General features: G+C 36.2%; 1 protein-coding gene across 2 annotated transcripts in view; it reads right to left on the bottom strand.

Moving 5' to 3' along the window:
• Positions 1-25968, bottom strand: part of LOC127878147 (ankyrin repeat domain-containing protein 50-like) — a 43373-nt gene that overhangs the window by 6169 nt on the left and 11236 nt on the right. The window contains exon 3 of one of the 2 annotated variants that reach the window (XM_052424583.1): positions 607-2347. In XM_052424583.1, the coding sequence (XP_052280543.1) occupies positions 617-2347 (1731 nt within the window). In that variant the 3' untranslated portion in view covers positions 607-616. The remainder of the gene's footprint in view (positions 1-606; positions 2348-25968) is intronic. The other variant, XM_052424581.1, reaches the window with a different exon arrangement.

Below are 25968 nucleotides of genomic sequence, written 5' to 3'. Positions count from 1 at the left end.
GCGTGATTATCCACATGACTGGCATGATTTTTCAACGCACATGTTCCCATGCACTTTTGATCTCTGTTAGACAACCTGAGTGATTATTACACCTGATTTGTTCTTTTTTACTTCTCCTTAAATTATAAAACTGTTAAACCAAATCATAAGCCAATATGAATTGGGGATTAATTGCATGTCAAAATGTATAGAATGTCATTCTGTTGATTGAGTCTCCCAAGTTCATGACCGTTCTAATTTTGTGACAGTTCTTTCATCAAACAGACCTCAACTGTGACATCTAACAAACAATTGCACTCTACTAAAATTATGTTTTAACATGTTTTGGTCATCTATTGTTAATAAGATAGGAGATGCCGAATGAAATGTTCAAGCTAAGTTATTGAAGAACATTCATTTAATAAGCTGTGTAATGTAAACTTCTTCTGCAGACCAAAACTACCGTTGTTTTGCAAAAAAGGCTGCCATAAGGCTATATTTTTCTGAATCTTTTCTTCTTACAAATAAAGCTCTAAAATAATTATCTTATGAAAAATTAGAAACTCAATTTCTCAAGAATAATGAATGATTGTGCGAGAATGCATTGTGCGTGACCTTAACACTAACTTTTGTGTCCTTACAAAGGAGTCTCCTTCTTCAAAGGGAGGCCGTTAGGTCGCACTGCGCAGGCTCGTCTGTCCCCAGACCCGTTCATAGAGGCCGTGCTGTTGTGCGGGAGGCTGCCATCGCTGCTGGTCAGGGACTGACTGTCGCCCCTGTGGCTGTTCTCCAGCTGGGCAAGCTTTTTCATGTGGCCTATAGAGTTGATGCCACCTTTGGCTGCCTTGTGGTTCGGATTGGTTACGATTCCGTTGCGCTTACGTCTCATCTCCGGGGATCTCATTTCCAGGGCGCTCTGCCCCATGAAAGGTTTTGAGGGCTGTTCAGGAGTCTTCTTTCTCTGGCTCTCCAGCAGTTGAAGGCCAGTTTTCAGACCTGTGTTTGGATGGAAGGGATTCACCTTCCACACCTCCTCGTCACTTATGTCGGCGTTGTACGGGTTCATCGTGATGTTGATATTGGCAGACAGTTTAAGCTTGTTAAAACTGCTTTCATTGTTCTTATTTGGCACGTTTTGACTGTTGGATGCTATTGTAAGGCCACTAAGAAGGCACTTGGGTCTTACGGTCACCATTGGTGATCCATCCGGTGACTGAACGGGACTGTGGGGCTCACTGACTGGCGAAAGCAGTCGACTGATAGGCCGAGTTCGGTTCCTAGACATGGAGCACTGCTGCAGTTGCTGGGTAAAAGTCATACAGTCACTGTCAGTGGCCTGCGTTTGGGAGCATGTCATTGCACTACTTAATGAACTTTGATTAGTTGAGCTTGTTAAATAACTTGACGATTTTGAAGAGTTATTAGAAAGGACTGACTTCCTGCGATCCGAAGTGGAATCTGGAGAATCCGAGGGTGAATTTGAGAACAGGGTACCATTGATTACAGCTGGTGCATTGGAAGAAATAGTCACGCTAGAGTGCACAGTCAATATGGCAGTCTCAGATGCAGGTGCACAAGGCCTCGTTTCCGTGCTGTTACACGAGGTTGATGAAGAGCTCCTACTTTTACATCCAGATGGCACTACTGCCCCATACTCTTCCAACAGTTTTATCACATTTATATGACCACTTTTTAGAGCGACTTTCATGGGTGTCCGCCCGTACTGATCGGCATGGTTAGGGTTAGCCTTGTACTGTAGCAGAACACGCACCACCGTATCGTGGCCCTCCTGGGCAGCTATACACAAGGCAGTTGCACCCTGGTTACATGTGTGGTCCACCAATGCTCCACTGTCCAGCAAGTATTGCACCACCCGGTGATGTCCCTGCCAGGCAGCTGTCTGCAAGGCCGTCCTCCGATCATTATCTACAGCATCCACAGCCGCACCCAATCTGCATATCAAATTAATGATTTCATAGTGACCTTGCCATGCTGCCACATGCAAGGCAGTCCTGCCCTCTAGGTCCACAGAGTCCAACACTGCACCACGCTTAATCAACACTTCAGCCATTTCATGCTTGTTCTCAAGGGCCAACACATACAGCGTTGAGCGCCCGTCGGCATCACAGTAATTGATATCTGCGCTCACACTCAACAAATACTCCACGACCTGCTTATGACCCTCCATAGCAGAGCAGCGTAGTGGCGTCTTGCCGTCATGTGACCGCTGGTTAACATTTGAGTGTTTCTCTACAAGGATCTCTACCACAGGCAGGTGGCCTTCCTGAGCAGCAAGGTGCAGGGGGATTCGTCCCTCATTGTCTATCTCATTGACCTTAGCCAGGTGCTCTATCAGTAGACTGGCAATCTGGAAATATACAAAGGGACATACATGTAGTAAGGTCATTTATATGGTGTTCAATCATTGCTATTCATCGACATGAAGTTGTGTTTTCAAAAAATTATTTCTGGATATCTGATTTTGGAAAAAAAGATGTATTTGTGTCAGTCATTTTCAAATATGCGTGTTTTACTTTTGTGGATCAGTCACATCACTAACTTAACAATATTTAATTGCCCACATAATAGAATGATCTTACAGTAGAACACACATATCAGGCAAGTCTATTATCACAGAATCATCAATGCCATACATACATGTAGTATAACATTATGTTAGGATGTTATCTGTCAAGGAATGAATGTATGACAAAGCCAATATTTCATTTGTCTCATTTCCTTTCAAAGGATTATGAGATTCTCAAATAAAGAGTGATTTTGACATGCACCTGAACATTCAAAATCCTGCTCTTTAATGAAGTAATCTTACCACTTGAATTCATCTTAAATTTCCAAGAGCATCTCAGAAACAAAAGAACAAGCAAAAACAAACAATGATAAGGCAAAGCCCCAGTCCTTGTTTGTGACCACCTAAATTGGAAAATAACAGGAAATCATTCCTCAAATCAGTCAAAGTAGAGTCATATCAAAGTGAACAAATAATGGGCATCTTTAAAGTGTGTCTAAGTTAAGTTTGCAAAATGCAAAGCCATTCAAAGTGGCTAATGCAAAAATGTTGAACTCTTCACCATTGATTCATGACTTCAACAAAGTGGTTTAAAATTAAAGATTCAGATTTGAACAGGCTGTATAGTCGGAGGACATGAATATATCACATGCTCAGGTCCTGCCCTCTACAAATTTACAAGTTTAAAATTACAATTTATAAACCAATGACCCAGTTTTTTCCCCCAGAGGGGAGTTTAATTTCTCATCTGATATTTAAGATGTCTATTTAACTTTGTATTGAAATTCTGCTTCATGTCTCTAATAGGGGTTATTAAGATGCCCGTTCACCAAAATTGTACGCTAGATTTGATGATCACTATTCAATACCCATGACCTTGTAAAGTGAGGCATTGAGAAATGTATTTAGTGAGTAACTGAGTAGTCAATCACTTTACCCAAATTAAGTCAACATGAACAAGAAGTTACTGTGAAAACTGACTAATGATAGAAATTAAGAAGAGCTGCTAAAATGATACCAATTAATTAAATGAACATAAACATTAAAATAAAATAAACCAGCATTCTCTACAACCATTTTCTTATATAGATTGATAAAAGTAAAGAAGTGGAATTTGATAATTTCAATTAATCGTCCATTCAGATAAAAAATGGAATGTGTCTATTATAGTGACACAAATATTTAAAATGATACACAGTTATACATTAATTTTCACATCACGTTGTTTCATTAGTTCATATATGTTTTAAATAGTATTGTGATTGCCTAACATAAACGTAATGCTCATTACAAACCAGAATAAGTTTTAACAAGGGCTGTTTGTAAAACATGCATGCCCCCCATATGGGCTGTCAGTTGTAGTGGCAGCCATTGTGTGAATACGTTTTTTGTCACTGTGACCTTGACCTTTGACCTAGTGACCTGAAAATCAATAGGGTCATCTGCCAGTCATGATCAATGTACCAATTAAGTTTCATGATCCTAGGCCTAATTATTCTTGAGTTATCATCAGGAAACCATTTTACTGTTTTGAGTCACTGTGACCTTGACCTTTGACCTAGTAACCTGAAAATTAATAGGGGTCATCTGCCAGTCATGATCAATGTACCTTTAAGTTTCATGATCCTAGGCGTTAGCATTCTTGAGTTATCATCCGGAAACCATTTTACTGTTTTGAGTCAGTGACCTTGACATTTGACCTAGTGACCTGAAAATCAATAGGGGTCATTTGCCAGTTATGATCGATCTCCCTATGAAGTTTCATGATCCTAGGCGTAAGCATTCTTGAGTTATCATCCGGAAACCATTTTACTGTTTCGAGTGACTGTGACCTTGACCTTTGACCTAGTGATCTGAAAATCAATAGGGGTCATCTGCCAGTCATGATCAATGTTCCAATGAAGTTTCATGATCCTAGGTGTAAGCATTCTTGAGTTATCATCCGGAAACCATTTTACTATTTCGAGTCACTGTGACCTTGACCTTTGACCTATTGACCTGAAAATCAATAGGGGTCATCTGCCAGTCATGATCAATGTACCTATGAAGTTTCATGATCCTAGGCATAAGCATTCTTGAGTTATCATCCGGAAACCATTTTACTATTTTGAGTCACTGTGACCTTAACCTTTGACCTAGTGACCTGAAAATCAATAGGGGTCATCTGCGAGTCATGATCAATGTACCTATAAACTTTCATGATCCTAGGCCTAAGTGTTCTTGAGTTATCATTCGGAAACCATCTGGTGGACGGACCGACAGGCGGACGGACGGACGGACCGACCAACATGTGCAAAACAATATACCCCCTCTTCTTCAAAGGGGGGCATAAATATGTAATTACAAAATTCTTATGTCTGCACAATGCTGCTAAGATATAAAAAAATATGTACATAGGGATTTGTTATATTGTTTGACCCATACACTTATGTTCATGTCACATCAGGGCTTATATACTAGATGTTAAAGAAAACATTTTCAACCAGCAATGCTCATCACTTAATGCTGCTTAACCCAAACCCAAACGCACTTCCGCTCTACAATTAACAGTGTCCTTGTGTGACAAAATGTAATTTCTTTTAAATCAAATGCAGAAATGTAAGCATGAGCATGTAGTCCATGTACTATTGATATGGAGACAAAGAAGACAAGGGCTGTTTGTAAAACATGCATGCCCCCATATGGGCTGTCAGTTGAAGTGGCAGCCATTGTGAGTATACATTTTTTTTCACTGTGACCTTGACTTTTGACCTAGTGACCTGAAAGTCAATAGGGGTCATCTGCCAGTCATGATCAATGTACCTATTAAGTTTCATGATCCTAGGCCTAATTATTCTTGAGTAATCATCAGGAAACCATTTTACTGTTTCGAGTCACTGTGACCTTGACCTTTGACCTAGTGACCTGAAAATTAATAGGGGTCATCTGCCAGTCATGATCAATGTACCTATGAAGTTTCATGATCCTAGGCGTAAACATTCTTGAGTTATCATCCGAAAACCATTTTACTATTTCGAGTCACTGTGACCTTGACCTTTGACCTAGTGACCTGAAAATCAATAGGGGTCATCTGCCAGTCATGATCAATGTACCTATGAAGTTTCATGATCCTAGGCGTAAGCATTCTTGAGTAATCATCTGGAAACCATTTTACTGTTTTGAGTCACTGTGACCTTGACCTTTGACCTATTGACCTGAAAATCAATAGGGGTCATCTGCCAGCCATGATCAATGTTCCTGTGAAGTTTCATGATCCTAGGTGTAAGCATTCTTGAGTTATCATCCGGAAACCATTTTACTATTTCGAGTCACTATGACCTTGACCTTTGACCTATGACCTGAAAATCAATAGGGGTCATCTGCCAGTCATGATCAATGTACCTATGAAGTTTCATAATCCTAGGCCTTAGCATTCTTGAGTTATCATCCGGAAACCATTTTACTATTTTAAGTCATAGTGACCTTGACCTTTGACCTAGTGACCTGAAAATCAATAGGGGTCATCTGCCAGTCATGATCAATGTACCTATGAACTTTCATGATCCTAGGCCTAAGCGTTCTTGAGTTATCATCCGGAAACCATCTAATGGATGGACGGACGGACGGACCGACCGACATGTGCAAAACAATATACCCCCTCTTCTTCGAAGGGGGGCATAAAAAGCATGACAATTGGCAATTTGTTTAAGTCCTACCAAACAAGGTCATGCTGCAATAAAGGGAACAATTAAACATGTATTGAAAATGCAATGTTTGGCTAAGCTGAATGCAAGAACTGCAAGGGCCCAACTGGGAAAATTCAGGGATTCAATTCTGAAATAACATTATGATAACCAGGTAACAGTATTAATTTTAATATGGGACTTACAATAAAGGTTTTGACCCAGTTTTGAACTCAACCAAGATAGTGTTGGGACATTTATTTAATGCCTTGACCAACTTTTGTGATTATTGGGCAATAAATGTGACAGTGTTAGTAATGTATTATATGTAAGATTTAACCTAGCCCTTATTAGTTTTGGTCCATCATTCAACAGTGTCCATAAGTTGAGCTTCCATCAAGGAGATACATATTAACAGCGGCATAACAGTTACACCACACTTAAAAGAGTGGTTCAGTGGATCTATGAAGGGCTCAACAACCAAATATTAAAATGGCAGAAGTTTGCACTTAGCTTTTTATCCTTTTTTCACAACTCCATGAATTCAACTCTTAAAAATATACTTCATGATGTTTTGCTGTATTGTCCACTTGATTGTGTACATAATTTAGCAGCAAAAGAAACAAAATTATAGTATTCCATCTGTAATATCTTTCAATCTCAGTGTTTCAATAAGTATTGTTATAAAAACATTTAACTTTTATATGCTGCAAAATTGCCAATGTGGATCTAACACATAATCATACAAAAAATATGTACACTTAATGTACGGATTAATTTCAAACATCATATTTTCTTAAAAATAGCAAAATTCGCAACTCAACCTAAGCAACAACCACTAAGTGATATTAGGTGGTTACCATTAGGCTTTGTTTAAGGCTGATTTGTTACCTGTCTATACATGAATATGTACAGAAAGGCGTCTTTCAATATGTAAATCAATGATGCATGATAATTAAGAATCAGCTACAGATTTCAACCAAATATTCATGTTTAATCTATTGTACAATAACTGTATAACTTAAGGCAGTAAAAGGGCAATCACACAAAACTATACAATTAGCATGTTGTGCTAATAAAAACAAGAACTCAGTAACCAATGAAATTTCACATAAGTACTAGCAAGGGTTTCCATTGAACTCAAACAAGCAGGGTTTGGAATAACAATATTTTTGTTCTACTAAAAAAGCCACTACCTCAACTTCCTTTTCTACTAATTAGCCGGCATGGTCAAAAATCATGCCAATCAACATAAGCAGACATAGGCATAAATCACACCAATCAACATAAGCAGACATGGGCATAAATTACACCAATCAACATAAGTAGACATGGGCATAAATCACACCAATCAACATAAGCAGACATGGGCATAAATCACACCAATCAACATAAGCAGGCATGGGCATAAATCCCACCAATCAACATAAGCAGGCATGGGCATAAATCACACCAATCAACATTAGCAGATATGGGCACAAATCACACCAATCAACATAAGCAGACATGGGCATGACTCACACCAATCAACATAAGCAGACATGGGCATAAATCCTGCCAATCAACATAAGCAGATTTGGGCATAAGTCAGGCTGATTAACATATGCAGACATGGGCATAAACCACACCAATCAACATAAGCAGACATAGGCATAAATCACACCAATCAACATAAGCAGACATGGGCATAAATCACACCAATCAACATAAGATGACATGGGCATAAATCACACCAATCAACATAAGATGACATGGGCATAAATCACACGAATCAACATAAGCAGATATGGGCATGAATCAGGCCAATCAACATCAGCAGATATGGGCATAAACCAGGCTGATTAACATATGCAGACATGGACATAAATCACATCAATCAACATAAGATGACATGGGCATAAATCACACCAATCAACATAAGCAGACATAGGCATAAATCACACCAATCAACATAAGCAGACATAGGCATAAATCACACCAATCAACATATGCAAACATGGGAATAAATCCTGCCAATCAACATAAGCAGACATAGGCATAAATCAGGCCAACCAACATAAATCAGTATAAACCTATTTATTTTAGCTAGATTGCCAACCAACTTAAGCAGACATGGACATAAACCAAGCAGATCAACATAAGCAGACATGGGAATAAATCACACCAATCAACATAAGCAGACATGGGCATAAATCAAACCAATCAACATAGGCAGACATGGGCATAAATCACACCAATCACATACACAGACATGGGCATTAATTACACCAATCACATAAGCAGACATGGGCATTAATCACACAAATCAACATAAGCAGACATGGTCATAAATCAGGCCAATCAACATAAGCAGACACAGGCATTAATCACACCAATCAACATAAGTAGACATGGGCATTAATCACACCAATCAGCATAAGCAGACATGGCATAAATCACACCAATCAACATAAGCAGATTTGGGCATAATCACACCAATCAACATAAGCAGACATAGGCATAAATCACATCAATCAACATAAGCAGACATGGGCATAAAACACACCAATAAACATAAGCAGACATTGGCATAAATCAGGCAAATCAACATAGGCAGACATGGGCATAAACACACCAATCAACATAAGCAGACATGGGCATAAATCACACCAATTAACACAAGCAGACATGGACACTTATCACACCAATCAACATAAGCAGACATGGGCATAAATCACACCAATCAACATAAGCAGACATGGGCATAAATCACACCAATCAACATAAGCAGACATAGGCATAAATCAGGCCAATCAACATAAGCAGACACGGGCATAAATCATGCCAATCAACATAAGCAGACAAAGGCATAAATCGCACAAATCAACATAAGCAGACATTGGCATAAATCATGCCAATCAACATAAGCAGACATGGGCATTAATCACACCAATCAACATAAGCAGACATAGGCATAAATCAGGTCAATCAACATAAGCAAACATGGACATAAATCCTGCCCAACAACATAAGCAGACATGGGCATAAATCCGGCCAATCAACATAAGCAGACAAAGGCATAAATCCGGCCAATCAACATAAGCAGACAAAGGCATAAATCCTGCCCAACAACATAAGCAGACATGGACATAAATCCGGCCAATCAACATAAGCTGACAAAGGCATAAATCCGGCCAATCAACATAAGCAGACAAAGGCATAAATCCTGCCCAACAACATAAGCAGACATTGGCATAAATCCGGCCAATCAACATAAGAGGACAAAGGCATAAATCCGGCCAATCAACATAAGCAGACAAAGGCATAAATCCCGCCCAACAACATAAGCAGACATGGGCATAAATCCGGCCAATCAACATAAGCAGACATGGGCATAAATCATGCCAATCAACATAAGCAGACAAAGGCATTAATCACACAAATCAACATAAGCAGACATTGGCATAAATCATGCTAATCAACATAAGCAGACATGGGCATAAATCACTCCAAACAACATAAGCAGACATAGGCATAAATCAGGTCAATCAACATACGCGATTATGGGCATAAATCCTGCCAACAACATAAGCAGACATGGGCATAAATCCTGCCCAACAACATAAGCAGACATGGGCGTAAATCATGCCAATCAACATAAGCAGACATTGGCATAAATCATGCCAATCAACATAAGCAGACATGGGCATAAATCACTCCAATCAACATAAGCAGACATAGGCATAAATCAGGTCAATCAACATACGTGATTATGGGCATAAATCCTGCCCAACAACATAAGCAGACATGGGCATAAGTCCATCCCAACAACATAAGCAGACATGGGCATAAATCCTGCCCAACAACATAAGCAGACATGGGCATAAATCATGCCAATCAACATAAGCAGACATGGGCATAAATCATGCCAATCAGAGTAATAAGTTTCGCACCAGCTACAGAAATGATCCTGTTCAAGTAAAGTAAGCCAATTAACTACAGACCAAGCATGTGCTTTATTAAACACTGAAAAACCAGACAGGGAGAACAAATCAAAGACCTTTAGGTTAATTGGTTTATCAACACATAACAAACAGAACAGAAGCAACTATTTAATCGATTAACTATCTTAAATACCTCAATTATCTGTTAATCACATCTCACCTGCTCTTGTGAGATCTGGCAAGCATACCACTGCAGCAGACCTTGCAGACTAATGATATTTGATACTTGTCCAATGTCAATAACAGAAATATTAATATAAACAATATGGCTGTAACAAATAAACATCATTGGTCAGGAAATGTTCTGGAGTTTTGTAATGGTAAATAACTGCTGATACAAAGATTTACAAGAAAGCCTAAAGCTAGGTCTGGTAGAGCCCTGGATTTTTAATCCAGGAATTGTCAGTTTAAATCTCTATCTGACAACCTAATTTTGTGTGAATTTATCATACTCTGCCTTCCTCTGATTCAAGAATTGAAGTTTTTAGTTACTGTCATTAGAATGTGCAATAAGTATTGGTAAACCACTTGCCAAAATCACCATCAGCGATCGAATCTTTCAGCTGGCGATTAAAGTTCAAAATTAAATTAAATGGTGATTGTCAAAAAAAATATATAATTTTCTCTATAAGTGTATCCATCAATAATATTCCTTCTACTCGGTACCTACTTTCACGGACAATCGCCATTAAGGCCACACTAGGTAAGAGATAATCCACTGATAACAGAAACCACAATGTGCATTTTGAATAATCAAGTCACATTACACAGTCATGTCAGATGCATCACGGGAAATTCTCATGTAACTTTCAAGGTGCCAGACTGTGATGTTCACCGTCAAATAGGTTACAAGAATGCGTATGGGGGCGGTGTTAACTGGCGAACGTTATTTTTGATTGACATATGAAATGAAGGAAGAGTTCACAGTTTTATCATATACGGAATATAAAACGGGAAATAGAACAGTACATTAAAGACGGTTTCGGGCATCATCATCACACCTTTTTACTGTAAACAATTTTTACTTATGAAAAGTTAATTGCGAATGGTGGTAAATTAATAATTTACGGCGAGTAACTTGTGGAAACAATACCCGTTAACAATTTGATGCGGTACCAATTTCATTCCAGTGCATGTATATTTCATCTATCTATTTATAGAACTGATTTACTCGGTTTTTCTACAGCCACATGATAATAACCATTCACTATACATGTATGCCATGTGTTTAAAGAAAGAGCGCGAAATTATTACTGTCATCTGCAATGTCGAATGCACCACATGGAAAGCGTGCATTTTGCAACAGACAATGTGCTGTAATATATACTAGAAACTCAGTACATGCAGAATTTAAATTAATAAATCACGTTTAAAACTATGATCTATTGAAACAATAGAAAAATATGCCAATTCACAAAATTTAATAATACGTTGAAGACCGGGGCGTCTAAAAACAATCTTGGGGGAAAGCTTTAACATTGTAAAGTATTACTGCCAATACAGAAAAATAAATATAAATGAAATGGAAAACAAAATGAAATGAAGTATTTAATTTCAAGGAACAAATAATTAATTTGAATGTGGTTTGATTGATAATTTAATACAAGGCTTTAATACAATTTATGATAATAATTATGTTGTTAATTGAGCGAACTAGGTTATTATGTGGGTCGTCATGGTAGCGCTGAAATTTGGCTACTACTTTTTTTCCTTTGCGCCAACCTTAGGGACCGCCATGATATGACAGAAATATTGTTAACAATTTGTGGAAAACCCAACTAATGTTAGGTATTGGCATGCTAAAGTTCACATGAGTAATTGGCTTCTGGTACATACAAATTAATATGAATGCCAGGAAGGAGTCTTTAATGTTGGAATTTCTAGTTAAGAGAACATGTAATCAAAAATGTTTTCAAGATGGTGTGCATTTTATGGGACTTTGTTTTGAGTGTGATTACCAGATTTGATTTCTTATTGGAGGAAGTCTAAAATTGCAGAGTAAAAAAACCCAAAAACTACTTACATTCTAGCCAACAGAAAAGGACTTTTATTTTCTACTGGTGCCAAAATATGGAACACAAATCATGCAATTCATGTATAAAAAAAATACCCCCAAAAATAGCAAAATATGCAGATAATTATATTTTCAGAAAAGAAAAAAAAACTTAACTTGCAAATGTTCACACTTCAAAGGATTTAAATACCCACCAGTATACTGAATTATCTTTCACATAATCTTGACCCAGACAATTGTTACCAATATCTTTCAACCTTTTGGTAAAATAAACATCTGATATGCCATATTACCTAAATTAGGGTGACAGAAGGTCACATTCGTCAAGTTGTTTTGACTGCTTACCAGTCCAGACACAGGAAAATTATTCAGTAATTTTAATAACAAGAATTTCATCTGAGACATAATATTTCTCACTGCTCACAATACCATGTTATGCCCAGCTTAAAGGGATCTTTTCACGCTTTGGTAAATTGACAAAATTGAAAAAAGTTGTTTCAGATTCGCAAATTTTCGTTTTAGTTATGATATTTGTGAGGAAACAGTAATACTGAACATTTACCTTGGTCTAATAAAGCCATTATATGCATCTTTTGACGATTTTAAAACCTAAAAATTATAAAGCATTGCAACGCGAAACGATTGAATAATTTGGAGAGTTCTGTTTTTGTCGTTAAATTTTGTGAAACTACGAAGATTGCTTATATAAGGTTTAAAATGCGTCGAGTATGTGTACTCGGCGGAATAGCTCAGTAGGCTAAAGCATTTTTACTTCAGGACTCCAGGGGTCACTGGTTCGAAACCTGGTCCGGGCAATGTTCTTTTCCTTTTTTTAATTTTATTCTTGATTTTTTACTGGAGCTTTTACGATCCAATGTTTACATTTATCGATATAAAGCATTTAATGAATAAGTTAAAAACTGCCAAAATCTGTGAAAAGGCCCCTTTAAAGCTGACAAACCCATGTTTTGATCTTCATTAACAGCCAATAAAATCTTTGATAAATTTCCTGCCAGTAGAGCAGAATGTATAAAAATCTACAATCGAAAAATACTTTTAACTTATGTTTTGACAGAGTGGATAAATGCTTTAAGCTTTGTGAAGACTTCACAATAAATCTGGCATCTAGAGTGTTCACAAGCTTTTTCATTAATTTTACCTAGTGACCTATTTTGTGACTTATTAGTGACCCAATTATAAACTTGGTTGAGTTGGGAAACAATTGGTCCATGCAAGTTTCATGAAGATTGAGTCTTAGTTATAAATGTGGCCTCTTTATGTTTCACAAACTTTTCTTAAAATATGACATAGTAAACTTTTTTTATATTCAACATGAACCAGTTTAAAACTGTGCCAAAATATAATTGCGACCAATGTTCTGAATAAGTTTTATAAAGATTGGGGCATTATGGGCCCCTACTAAAGTGATCACAAGCTTTTCTTGAACATAGAAATCTAGTGTGTGACCTGTCAAACAGAGGTTTCAACCTTTTTTTACCACTGTAATTGTCCCGTGAAATATAATTTATTGCCCTTCACCAACACAAACCAACATCAATGCCATATAGCTTTTTTCTAAATATTTTTTGTTATAGCTCAGCCATATAGGGCTATTTTCCTAATACTTCAAAATAAAATATATAACACCCCTGTTAAACACTGCCATACTCACTAAATGACTCTGAAGAAACACAATGAGATGAAGATGATGATGGTAAATGATATCAACCTTAGCCCTCAAACCAGCTTCAAATAACTATTAAGGAGTGGCATACTTTTCATCACCTTCAAAGGTTCACATCAAGGTATTATTAATGATATTGTCTTAGAGACCATATTTAAATTTGAAGGACAAAGTGTTGCATATTTTGCACTTGTGAAAACAAGATCACAGTCACTTAACCCAGAAAGAAACCTCACTTTATCAATCATTGCATTTTTTATTTTTTTTGAATCAGAGTTTATTTACAGGTCCTACCGGCCTCTTCACGAGGTCTTTGAGGTTCGACCTGTCAATCATTGCAATTTAGCCCAGTTATTTATCAAGAAAGCATGCATGTCAGGGATCCTGAATAAATAAAATAGTTAAACTGATACATATGTACTTAATATTACTACTTTTATGTTAAACATGTTTGTACAACAAGTCCAAGAAATGCCTGGATTTGTTGATGGGTTATGTACATTAACTGTCATTATCTTTTCTTTCCAATACTAGACAGACCAAAAATGTGCACAGACTTAAAAAGCATTCCATTTCCTGTTTTGCCAAATAACATAAAACATCATACGACTTGGCAAATGTCACTTGGCAAAGACAAGAACATCAGAATGCAACTATTTCTGGGAAACTACAAATCAGGGTCTTGTCTAATATAAGATCTTAAGATGAATTTTAGTTAAGATTTAATTTAAGATTTAAACTTAAAATGAGTTTGAACATCATTGATTTGCCCGCTATAAGCATCTTAAAATAGAAATGCGTGATGTGTGACAAATAATGTGAACAGTTAACACAGTTCATCTGTACTTCATCTGCTGAGTCGCGGTCTGAGAAAACTAGGCATAATGCATGTGCGCAAAGTGTTATCCCAGATTAGCCTGTGAAGTCCGCACAGGCTAATCAGGGACGACACTTTCCGCCTTATCTATATTTTTTTACTAAGAAAAGACTTCCTTAAACAGAAAATATCTTAAAAGGGGAAAGTGTCATCCTTAATTAGCCTGTGTACATGACATGTTGTCTTAATATGATCATTTGATGCAATTTATTTTAAAATCCCATAATTCAAGACAAAGTTATTAGTTGGACAAAAAAACATACTATCATATATTTCAATACAAAGAATATTTGAAAACTTCAAGAGTCCAAATTGAGACCTTGATCTTAAAGTGAGCCACATGGCTGTTGCACGCTACATGTCTTAACATGGCACTTTGACTTATTTGTGCTAATTTATTTCAAATTCCAATATTGCACGTCCATTCAGTTATCAGCAGGAGACACAATGCCCCCCCCCCCCCCCCCCCCCCCCCACACACACACAGACAGGGTTCAACTTCAACAGTTTTTCGGCGTAAGCTGTATTAAGCCAGCTTTTCACCCTGACTTGACCTTTGTAAGTCTCCAATAATACTCAAATAAAATTTCCCGCGGCTAGGTACGAATGAATACACTTAATTTATTCCATTGGCTGATTTGAGTATAACACCAGAACATTGGAAACATATCCGCGTCTTTGTAACACTGTTTTACTGCATGAAACAATTTTATCTCTAATGAAAAGGCTCAATAGATAGAACAGTTTTACAATCAATTTTCGACATAAATACAGTTTGTGCGTTCACCTTTTATTTTCAGAGAATTACCAGCGCAAAAGCGTTTATACTAAAGGCTATGTTGTCATATTTAGTACTTACTTGCATTGCATTTCAACCCGCGAGGTTTCGGGTCAATTCGCGGCCATTTGTGAAAGTCAGAGTTTATATACAGTTCATCACCGGAGTTCGCAGAAGGGGTTGCGATCATTCAACACCGGTCTTACTGACAATACCGTAGTGACTGTAATGCATTGCATTCTAATCCGCAAGGTATCAAGGTCAGTTTGCGGTCAGTTGCAGAAATCTTTATATGAACGCCGTCTCGTAAACTTTGTGCACTTGAAGTCTGTTTTGATCAGAAAGATACTAAATAAAGATATTCGGCGATATTATTGTGGTATGTCAATCATCGATTTTTAATATGGTTTCAACATTTGCATGATAAGGACCAATTTTGATAAAATTAATTAGAAATTTTTATCCATTTAGACCAGTTTATTAAGCATGAGCACAATAATTCACTATACTATAATAATGCAATTAAATAAGATTCGAGTATTGCCGGCTGACCTATATGCACTCGTTTATTTTCATGTTTCTTGTGTTTTTCTATTCTGTAAATATAGATATCTGAGTAATAATATCACATAAAGCAAAATAAGCCACGAAATCTGGCGCAACACCCCGTAATTGATTTGCTTATGATGTAGCTAAGAACTGCGCAGAAAAAAGGCATCCGCTACTTTTTATCTCATAGAGATAACTTTTGATCGTTCATAAACATCGAACACAATCAACGCCGTATATCTTTTTTAAAGATATTTCTTGTTGCACTTAAACAAAGTCCATTATGATCAACATGTTTATAGGTCACTGTGGCATAGTGGATAATTGGTGTCCGCCAAACGAACGGGAGGTCAAGGGTTCAATCCCTTATGTGGAAGTTTTCATTAGATCTCCCCTAAAGACACAAATACCAGTTGTACCCAGGAAATGGACTCGAGAGCGTTTCAATGAGCCTTTAGGCTTTCAATGCAATCGAGCTAAAACTAAATAGGTTTAAACTAATATGTTTATGACAGGCAAGTCTGTTTATTGCAATTATCCCCAACAGCTTGTCCATAGGATGCATGTCCTAAATCTTCTTAGGCTTTTAACCAAAATGATTAAATCACTATGCATCTCAGGACTCCAAGCTATCATTTACTAGACTGCAATAACTTAAATAGGCGTCAATAATTTAAAAAGACAGTATTAATTAAGGTCATTGAACTCAAGTTTTATGCGATATAAACAAGATAACACATTAAGCCTTAAAGCTAGAGACAACTGAGCGATCGCCTTTAAGGAACAGAACAGAACAGAATATTTTATTTTAGCTTAAGCATACAGCTCATCGCCATAAACATACATATGCAATAACAGCATGAGTGACAATTATATACAAAACATACATCCTTTTGAGGAAAGATCAATTTAAAAAAGTAATGACATACAACATGTTTTAGTGAGAATGTCACATGGATGGGGTTAATACAAAGTGATCATATAATGTTAACACGAAATTTAATAATTGTTACAAATATAACATTATTCTAAGCTTATTGTCTTTGTGGAAGATATATCATTTATGCTACACATATAGCACATCTTCTCTTAACTTAAAGCATTTTAAACAAAAAATGGCAAGTTTTCTGAACACTATTTTGTTTGAACAATTAAGTAGTTCGATAAACTTGAACATTCTAGGTCGTGATCTGTAATACTTTGGAATTAATGTACTCCTAATATCGGCATAATAAGGACATTTAATAACAAAGTGATATTCATCCTCGATATCATTGAGGTTGCATAAAACACATTTGCGTTGATCTCTGACAATGTTCTTGTGTCTACCCGTTTCAATTAATAACTTGTGAGAAGACAAACATACTTTAGCAATAATATTCCTATGTTTTTTATTTTCAACAATATCAAGATACGCAGATCTTTCGAATATTGGTTTTAATTCTTTATATAAAATCATTGAACTAGATGATGTGACATTTGTATTCCAGTTAGTGATATACTGGTCTCGTAATCTGGTTTTAAGTAGCGGTATTAATTGATTAGCGTTCACAGATTCGGGGAATAGCCATACATCGTTAAAACCGGTTTGGTTAAGAATGTCCCGTACTTTCGATGACCAATTGTTTGTGTTATTTTTGCGTTCAATTTAAAATCTCTGTGATAATAAAATGTGTTTAAGAATACAATTACCCTCTTTTACAGTATATAATTTTAAAAATTATTTCACGATCCTGACATATCTGTCTAAATACAAGGGGAATCGACCAACTTCGGCATATAGCGATAATGAGTTTGTTGACATCTTAACATTCAATATTCTTTTACAAAATTTACGATGGACACGCTCAATGTTTTCCGCTTTCATAAACCCCCATACCTCACAGTTATAGTTTAAAATTGATGATACATATGCGTTAAATAAATTTAACATGATATGTATAGGTACGTTCATGTCTTTTGTGAGAGTGAACAAAGAATGCATCGCTTTTAAAGCTTTGCCATACAATGTATTTGTTGCGGACGCAAAAGATCCACCGCTTGACATGACAATGCCAAGGTAATTAAAATTGTTAACAATTTCTATTTCATGACCTTTATATGTCCATTTTAATGTTTTACTAATTGTGCCACCTTTTCGGAATACCATGACCTTTGTTTTTTCAATGTTTACCGTTAAATTCCACTTATCGCAGTAGGTTTCTAAATTGTCTAATGATTCTTGAAGGCCCTCCGGTGTTTCAGAAAATAAAGCCGCGTCGTCAGAGAATAATAATAGATATATCGATATTTGATCTAGCGTAATTCAGGCGTTTATTCCATTTTGCAAACCGAATTCGATGACGTTAATAAAGAGAGAAAACAATATGGGCGAGGTTATCTCCCCCTGAAATAAGCCGACGTTACTATTAACTACGTCTGATAATTTACCCATGTGTTTAACCTGTAATTTCACTTCATCGTACATGGATCGAATAAGTGTTAATAGTTTAAGGAATCAAAACATGACCTGCATCGTGTGAAAATTGACCTTAGGACATTTCTGAAACCATGTATCGCTAGACATGCCTTTTATGCATGCATCTATATACTCTGTTTTCATAATGTGATCATAAAACCTTGTGTGACTTCATAGTTGGCAGTGAAGCTCCTCACCAGGCTATAATTGCAAGCTGGTCTGGAGCTACACTTGACACATATGGCATAATACCCAATTTTGCATGATGTGGCTTAATTATGAGGACGTATTTTTATCACACTTTATATATGCAAACTGGTCACTTGTCAGTAATGATTTTAAATTTAATGAACTTCCTTGTACAAGCAAATTACAAATATTAGCACTGCCTTTTGTTTGAAGTCCAAATGATGATGTCAGAAAGCAATATGAATACAAACATGCATTACCTGTTAACATTGGCATAATACAAATGTGATTTATTAATTGTGTTGTTGTTTGGTTGCTCAATTCAATTTATAATAAAAATTAAAATGTAATTATTAAAATGACTATTTTAAAAGGAGTGTCAGTACAAAGATTTAAAAATATCAGTAACTTTACATGTATGTTAAACAGTCATCAATGTCAATCAGGCTTTTTCTGCTCCATTTTGGGAAAACACCACACTGGAATTTTGGGAATTTCGCGTCGTGAAAACCCCCATTTTGGGAAAAAAAATAATAGCAAAATTGGCTCAATTGGGAAAATTATCGCATGTATAAAGTGTTTCTTAAATTTCAAAGAAGCCGTTAACTGGTAAATAACGACTATTTTGATAACTTATTATTATAATTTTACAAAATATTATGAACATGTGTAATAAGTGCAGGTTTTTTAATCTGAATTTGGGGAAAAGGCCTGACCTTTTTTGAGGTGAAAAAAATCGCGTGAAGCGCCGGATTTTGAGGAAAAAAAGGAAAGTCTTAAATAATCATTTACATATTTTACAGTTTTTAAAACAAATTCAAGGCAACAAATAATTTAATAATGCAATACTTTCTATTTTCTACACCGGATCAGGTTAACTCATATATTTTAAGGTTAAAAAAAAAAGATTTATTTTATTTTTTTTGGAATTGGGAATTTTTTTTTCAATTGGGAAAAAAACAACCAGATTTGCATTGGGAATGGGGCCGAATTTCGGACCCGTGGCATAGGGTGGAAAAAGCCTGTCAATTGATATATTATAAAAAGATATCTAATATTTCTGAGAATCATTATCAATAATATTGCAAATGAGTCAAAACGTTTACAACATTATATTCATACACATACTGGGTTTATAATAACACAGTTTAATATGATATTTTATGACTAAAATACTATTCAAAACTGCAGGTAATTTGGTTCAAACAAAGAAGTGCAACACTTCAGGCTAAAATGTTAAGATATACCAGTACATAATAATGTTTGCTATCATAATTTCTTGGCAATAACAAAGCACCTGAGCCTCGTGTTGATTGCATTACAACATAAAAATTATTATTTTCTAACCACCAATTCTCACTTTACTACCAGACTTCAGTAACTTTTTTGCTGCCGATAGTTTCTGCAATATGCCACCTGCTTTACAGAAAGAATATTATGACCAAAGTGTTGGAAATAAGTTACACACAATTCTCCAACTTCAACAGCAAAAAACAAAAATCCATATTAATTATTAAGATTCAAAACCAACATCTGACGTCCATTATGACTGCACCAAAATCAATTATAATTATTAATAATGCACAATACCAGGAAGGTTTCTGCAAGACAAAGACTTAAAATTCCCTCTTGCTTGGCTAAAATTGCATAAGGCTTTTAGAATGATCATATGTCACTCATGATACATTAGTAGGACATTTAACCCTTTACCCCTTAGATACATATTTTGACACATTTGTAGTCACTTAGAAAGTTACATTTATTCAAAGACTTTTCTTACTATTTTCAAGTTTTAAAGGCTTAATTTCCAACCCTTAGATACTGATGAGCAGCAAACAGCATAAAACCTGAACAGACGGCGAGTTACTGGCAGACTGTACTGCGAGTTACTCACAGGCTGTTCTGGTTTTATGCTGGGTGCAAAAGCCACTTTAACTTTGCTTGTGATGGGGAGTCTTAAGCAATAAAAAGTATAGCCAAAGACAAACCAAAATTGAGCAAGGCTGTCAATCCTTCCGGACTCTTGTCCTTGAATTGGGGACAGGGCCTGGTCTTATTTTTTAAGGAGAAAAGTATCAACATAACAGATAAAGGGAAGAATTATTGAAAGAAGATATTGTTAGTGACTTTATTTTTAACAAACAAAGCTATTTTCAACTCCATGCAGACTCATGGCAAATGCCAAGTCAACAATGAAGCTGCCCAATCAATAAAAATCTTGTCCAAGCTGGATATTCCATGATATTAGGTTATTTAGGGAAGATTCAATACTCCTACTGCTGACAGTGTGTTTTATAGGCCCTAAAATAAGCCAGATGGAAGTATTGTTGCTGGCCAATAGCATTTCCACCCACAGATGAGATGTCTTTATCAACTGTTCCATGTTCAAACAGAAACCTAATTAATTACCAGAGAGACCATTGATCATCATGCCAGTCTGCATGAAAATAGTTCCCTTAATAAGTCTTCCATACTCAATTTAAGGCGTATTAATAATCTGTTCCCGGACATTAAATTTATTAAGGAGATTTTTTCTTTTTTAAATAGTACAAAATTTGCTTCAGATTCATAAAAGATTATGATGAACATTTGAATTGCATATGATATAATAGAACATTTATGATATAAATAGAACTATGATATAAATAACATAAGCAAGACATCTACAATGTGCCAGTCTTAATTTGCTGGGTTTTTTTCTAATCTGATATTGCTGATATAACATGTATTTATAATTAAAATCTACATACATAACAAGTTCAATAGGTAATTTAGATAAATTTACATTTCAAAATATGTTGTAGATCCCAACTTTATGTTTGTATGCCTCTGAAAATTTGTCACATTTATGAGCCTCGCTCTAGGAAAACGGGGCTTAATGCATGTGCATAAAGTGTTGTCCCAGATAATGAGCCTCGCTCTAGGAAAATGGGGCTTAATGCATGTGCATAAAGTGTTGTCCCAGATAATGAGCCTCGCTCTAGGAAAACGGGGCTTAATGCATGTGCATAGTGTTGTCCCAGATAATGAGCCTAGCTCGAAGAAAACGGGGCTTAATGCATGTGCATAAAGTGTTGTCCCAGATAATGAGCCTCGCTCTAGGAAAACGGGGCTTAATGCATGTGCATAAAGTGTTGTCCGAGATTATGAGCCTTGCTCTGGGAAAATGGGGCTTAATGCATGTGCATAAAGTGTTGTCCCAGATAATGAGCCTCGCTCTGGGAAAATGGGGCTTAATGCATGTGCATAAAGTGTTGTCCGAGATTATGAGCCTTGCTCTGGGAAAACGGGGCTTAATGCATGTGCAAAAAGTGTTGTCCCAGATAATGAGCCTCGCTCTGGGAAAATGGGGCTTAATGCATGTGCATAAAGTGTCGTCCGAGATTATGAGCCTCTCTCTGGGAAAATGGGGCTTAATGCATGTGCATAAAGTGTTGTCCCAGATAATGAGCCTTGCTCTGGGAAAACGGGGCTTAATGCATGTGCATAAAGTGTCGTCCGAGATTATGAGCCTCGCTCTGGTTAAACAGGGCTTAATGCATGTGCATAAAGTGTTGTCCCGGATAATGAGCCTAGCTCTGGGAAAACGGGGCTTAATGCATGTGCATAAAGTGTTGTCCCAGATAATGAGCCTCTCATTGGGTAAATGGGGCTTAATGCATGTGCATAAAGTGTTGTCCGAGATAATGAGCCTCTCATTGGGTAAATGGGGCTTAATGCATGTGCATAAAGTGTTGTCCCAGATAATGAGCCTCTCATTGGGTAAATGGGGCTTAATGCATGTGCATAAAGTGTTGTCCGAGATAATGAGCCTTGCTCTGGGAAAACGGGGCTTAATGCATGTGCATAAAGTGTTGTCCCAGATAATGAGCCTTGCTCTGGGAAAACGGGGCTTAATGCATGTGCATAAAGTGTCGTCCCAGATTAGTCTGTACAGTCTGCTTATCAGGGACTATACTTTCCACTTTCATAGATTTGTTGGTTTAAAGGAAGTCTCTCCTTAACAAAAATCCAGTCTAGACGGAGAGTCATCCCTGATTATCCTGTGCAAACTGGACTGCACCTGCTAATCTGGGACAACACTTTGCCCACATGCATTAAGCTCCATATTCCAACTGTGCAGCTCATATGTTTACTATTCTTGTCCTCTCATATGCTGCTGTTCATTGGATGTACATGAAATATATGTTCCAGGGAAAACATGTGCAAGTTGCCAAAACAAGTTGCATCAGATTCCAGAGTTGCTGTACAAGCATGTTTCTATTCCGAACATTTCATAAACATGGAGACAAAAGTGCTAAAACACTCAACAACATAATAATGCAGACGCATTCATTTATTAAGAAACCTATACAATTTATACCAGTAGTAGACAGTTATTATGAAGACTAGGTTCTCAATTGGGAAAAACAATTCAGGCATAAACAGTGGAGAAATTGCCAGTGGACCATTTGCCAAGTTTATTGAACATCACTTTGGACTGTTATGCTGAATGGCAGCAAATTATCGAATTTCAAAGCCCCGGTTCCCCCAAGAAAGGCCAATATAGCATTATTGAGGCTGTTTAGACATGATCCACAAAGGATGCAGGATTTCCTCCTTAGGAACCTGATTCAGCAAGTAATGCTCACAAACACTGCATGTCCTTGATGATGATGAGATAAGCATAGTGTGCTCAGCTGTGTTGCATTTTATAGAGGAGTTTTTGCTTTATTTGCGTTATTTATTGCAACATGTCAATAGGAAAGATTTCTTGGAGATATGAAAGCAACCATAGGTGTCATGTTTTTTTTACATTTGTGAAAAGCTTAAAGTACAAAAACATCTTTTTAGAAGTAATTGATGACAAATGACAAAAGATGGACAATGACTGACTAAAGTAACTCACCATGTTATTATGTACACTTCTTGCTAAGGTGTGCAAAAAAGTTGACATAAAAGTTGCTAAAAATGTTGACAACAGTTGTGATTAAAAAAACATTCTCTAAATTACTTCCATGTTGAGCATTACAAATCCTAACATTGTATGTGTATTATTAGTTACACCGTTAGTAACTGACGGTGTATGGGATATACACCCTCTGTAATTTTATACCATGAGGGTGTATATCCCATACACTGTCAGTTACTAACGGTTTGACAATTATATCTCAAATGACTACTCTCGGTAGTATGGAAATTACTTGGGGTGTATGGAAAATACTCCATGGGCTCATGACCACTCTAAGCCAATCGGATTAGGTCATTTTTGTAGGAGGAGAGATATTACTGATTATTAGTCATTCAAAGAAACAGTATTTACAGATTTTCAAAGTGTACTTGCAATCTTATGTAAAAAATGATGTTTTATATTTGGAGGTGTAAAATTGTCAAATCATCAAATCTGGTATTGGTCTCATGTCAAAGTGCTTTGTTGAGTGATGTGAAACATTCAATTAGACATACTCAGGTTAACTGAATGTAAAATATTCTGCAGGTGTGGAGAATATGCACACATTTATCATCAAAGTTACCTGCGCACTATGCCCTGTTTATTTGTTATACTATTTCATAACAGGAAAGCCAACAGTAAAATTAAACCTTAAAGTGCTGATTTTTCAACTGCATTATTTGCCAGTGCTAAATTGTCTAATGCTAAACAGAAGGTTTACTATTAGTTGACTGAAACTGATGTAAAATTATGAATACACACATAATCTGCATGAAAATTGAACTGTGTTATGTGTACATGATGAAATTGTCTGCTATATGTGGTAACAAAATTCTATTTCATTTTCAAACAGTTTAAAGGAGGTTTTTAAAAGGCTACATTGTGCATAATAATAAAACATTTGTATGCATGTCAGTAGGCATAATGATCATCAATATAATTTTAAACAATACCACATAGTAGTTTGTAACTTTTAAGTGTTATAAGCAAGTCACATACAATTTATTTCAAACCACAAATACTTGTGGCCAACACATTACAAGTAGTTGTGCAATAATGAACAAAAGATCAATAAAACACCTCATTGCAGCTACATGTATGCATCTTTTTGACAAAATTTTCTTTTTTTAAGTATGATGCATAGGCAATTCTTGAGAGACAAAAGATGGAGCAACCACAACATTTTGGGGATGTGTTGTTGTTTTTTTGTTTGTTTTTTTTTTGGGGGGGGGCAGGCAACAATTCCATGGTACAGTCTTTCTGAGCAGTACGTTAAAGGCTGAATTACATTCTAAATACTTATTCAGAACAAAATAGTTTATTGCACATCTCATGTAGTTCATTGAATTAATTATATCCATTTAATTGGTGAATGGCGTGTGGCAAACAAAGTATGAAATGTGGCGACGTTAATGATGATGGATATTTTACAAGTTCATTAACCCTAAAAACATCTCATGGCACAACATTTTGACTGGAAGATGATGATGAAGAGCCCCATATAGTCAATGCATTACTAGTAACTGCATATATCATCCATGTTATATGACAGAAGGGTCCGTAGAATGTGACACTTCTTCTTTGCTTCTTTTTAAGTTTTTTGTAATGAGCTTTAGAGAATGTTTAGTATAATATGTTTAGCTTCATCACACAATACAAACAAACAAAAGATCTTCACCAATGAGCAGTATTGACCTGATCATGATTTCTCAAAGACTGTTTAAATCAATTATCTTATCTCACTGTTTTCATATTGCAATAGTTTGCAAAAAAAATTATTTTTAAAATAAATAAAAGCTTTGAACGAAATTTAGTGTGAAATAAACAAATGACATACTATTTTGAACTACCAACATCAACTTTAAAAATAGTATTAAAACAATTCAACAAATAAGGGTGTCAGAAAATTATTCTTAGAACAGACTCAACATTTTTTTTGAGAAAGCAGGTATGATCGAATATTGGTAGAAATTGAGGGGTTGAGATTATTAACTATTTAAACTCAACAAGGATCTACCAAAGCTTGCTTTCCAAAAAATACAAACAATCAAAGCCAAAAGATATTGATAAGAACCAGGTTTTGACAGGGCTATTTACTCCAGTAGGCAGAAAAACACAAAGATGGGCTTAAGCTGTTTTGGCGCTAAATTTATCATGAACCACGAGGATCATTATCACCATACCTCAAATTTCTGTTGCAACTAGAGCCCTAGAAAAACATAAACAGGTCCTATCAATTTATAAACGAATGTCTTGTATTTGTTTTCGGTACTGCCTTGAGTTGTTCCAGAGAAAAATGCACTGAAATACATGACATAATCTGATAGGGGGAAACCAC

This window comes from Dreissena polymorpha, chromosome 4, assembly GCF_020536995.1.
Source record: "Dreissena polymorpha isolate Duluth1 chromosome 4, UMN_Dpol_1.0, whole genome shotgun sequence".
NCBI lineage: Eukaryota > Metazoa > Mollusca > Bivalvia > Myida > Dreissenidae > Dreissena > Dreissena polymorpha.
This window is presented reverse-complemented; position numbering and strand designations above follow the sequence as displayed.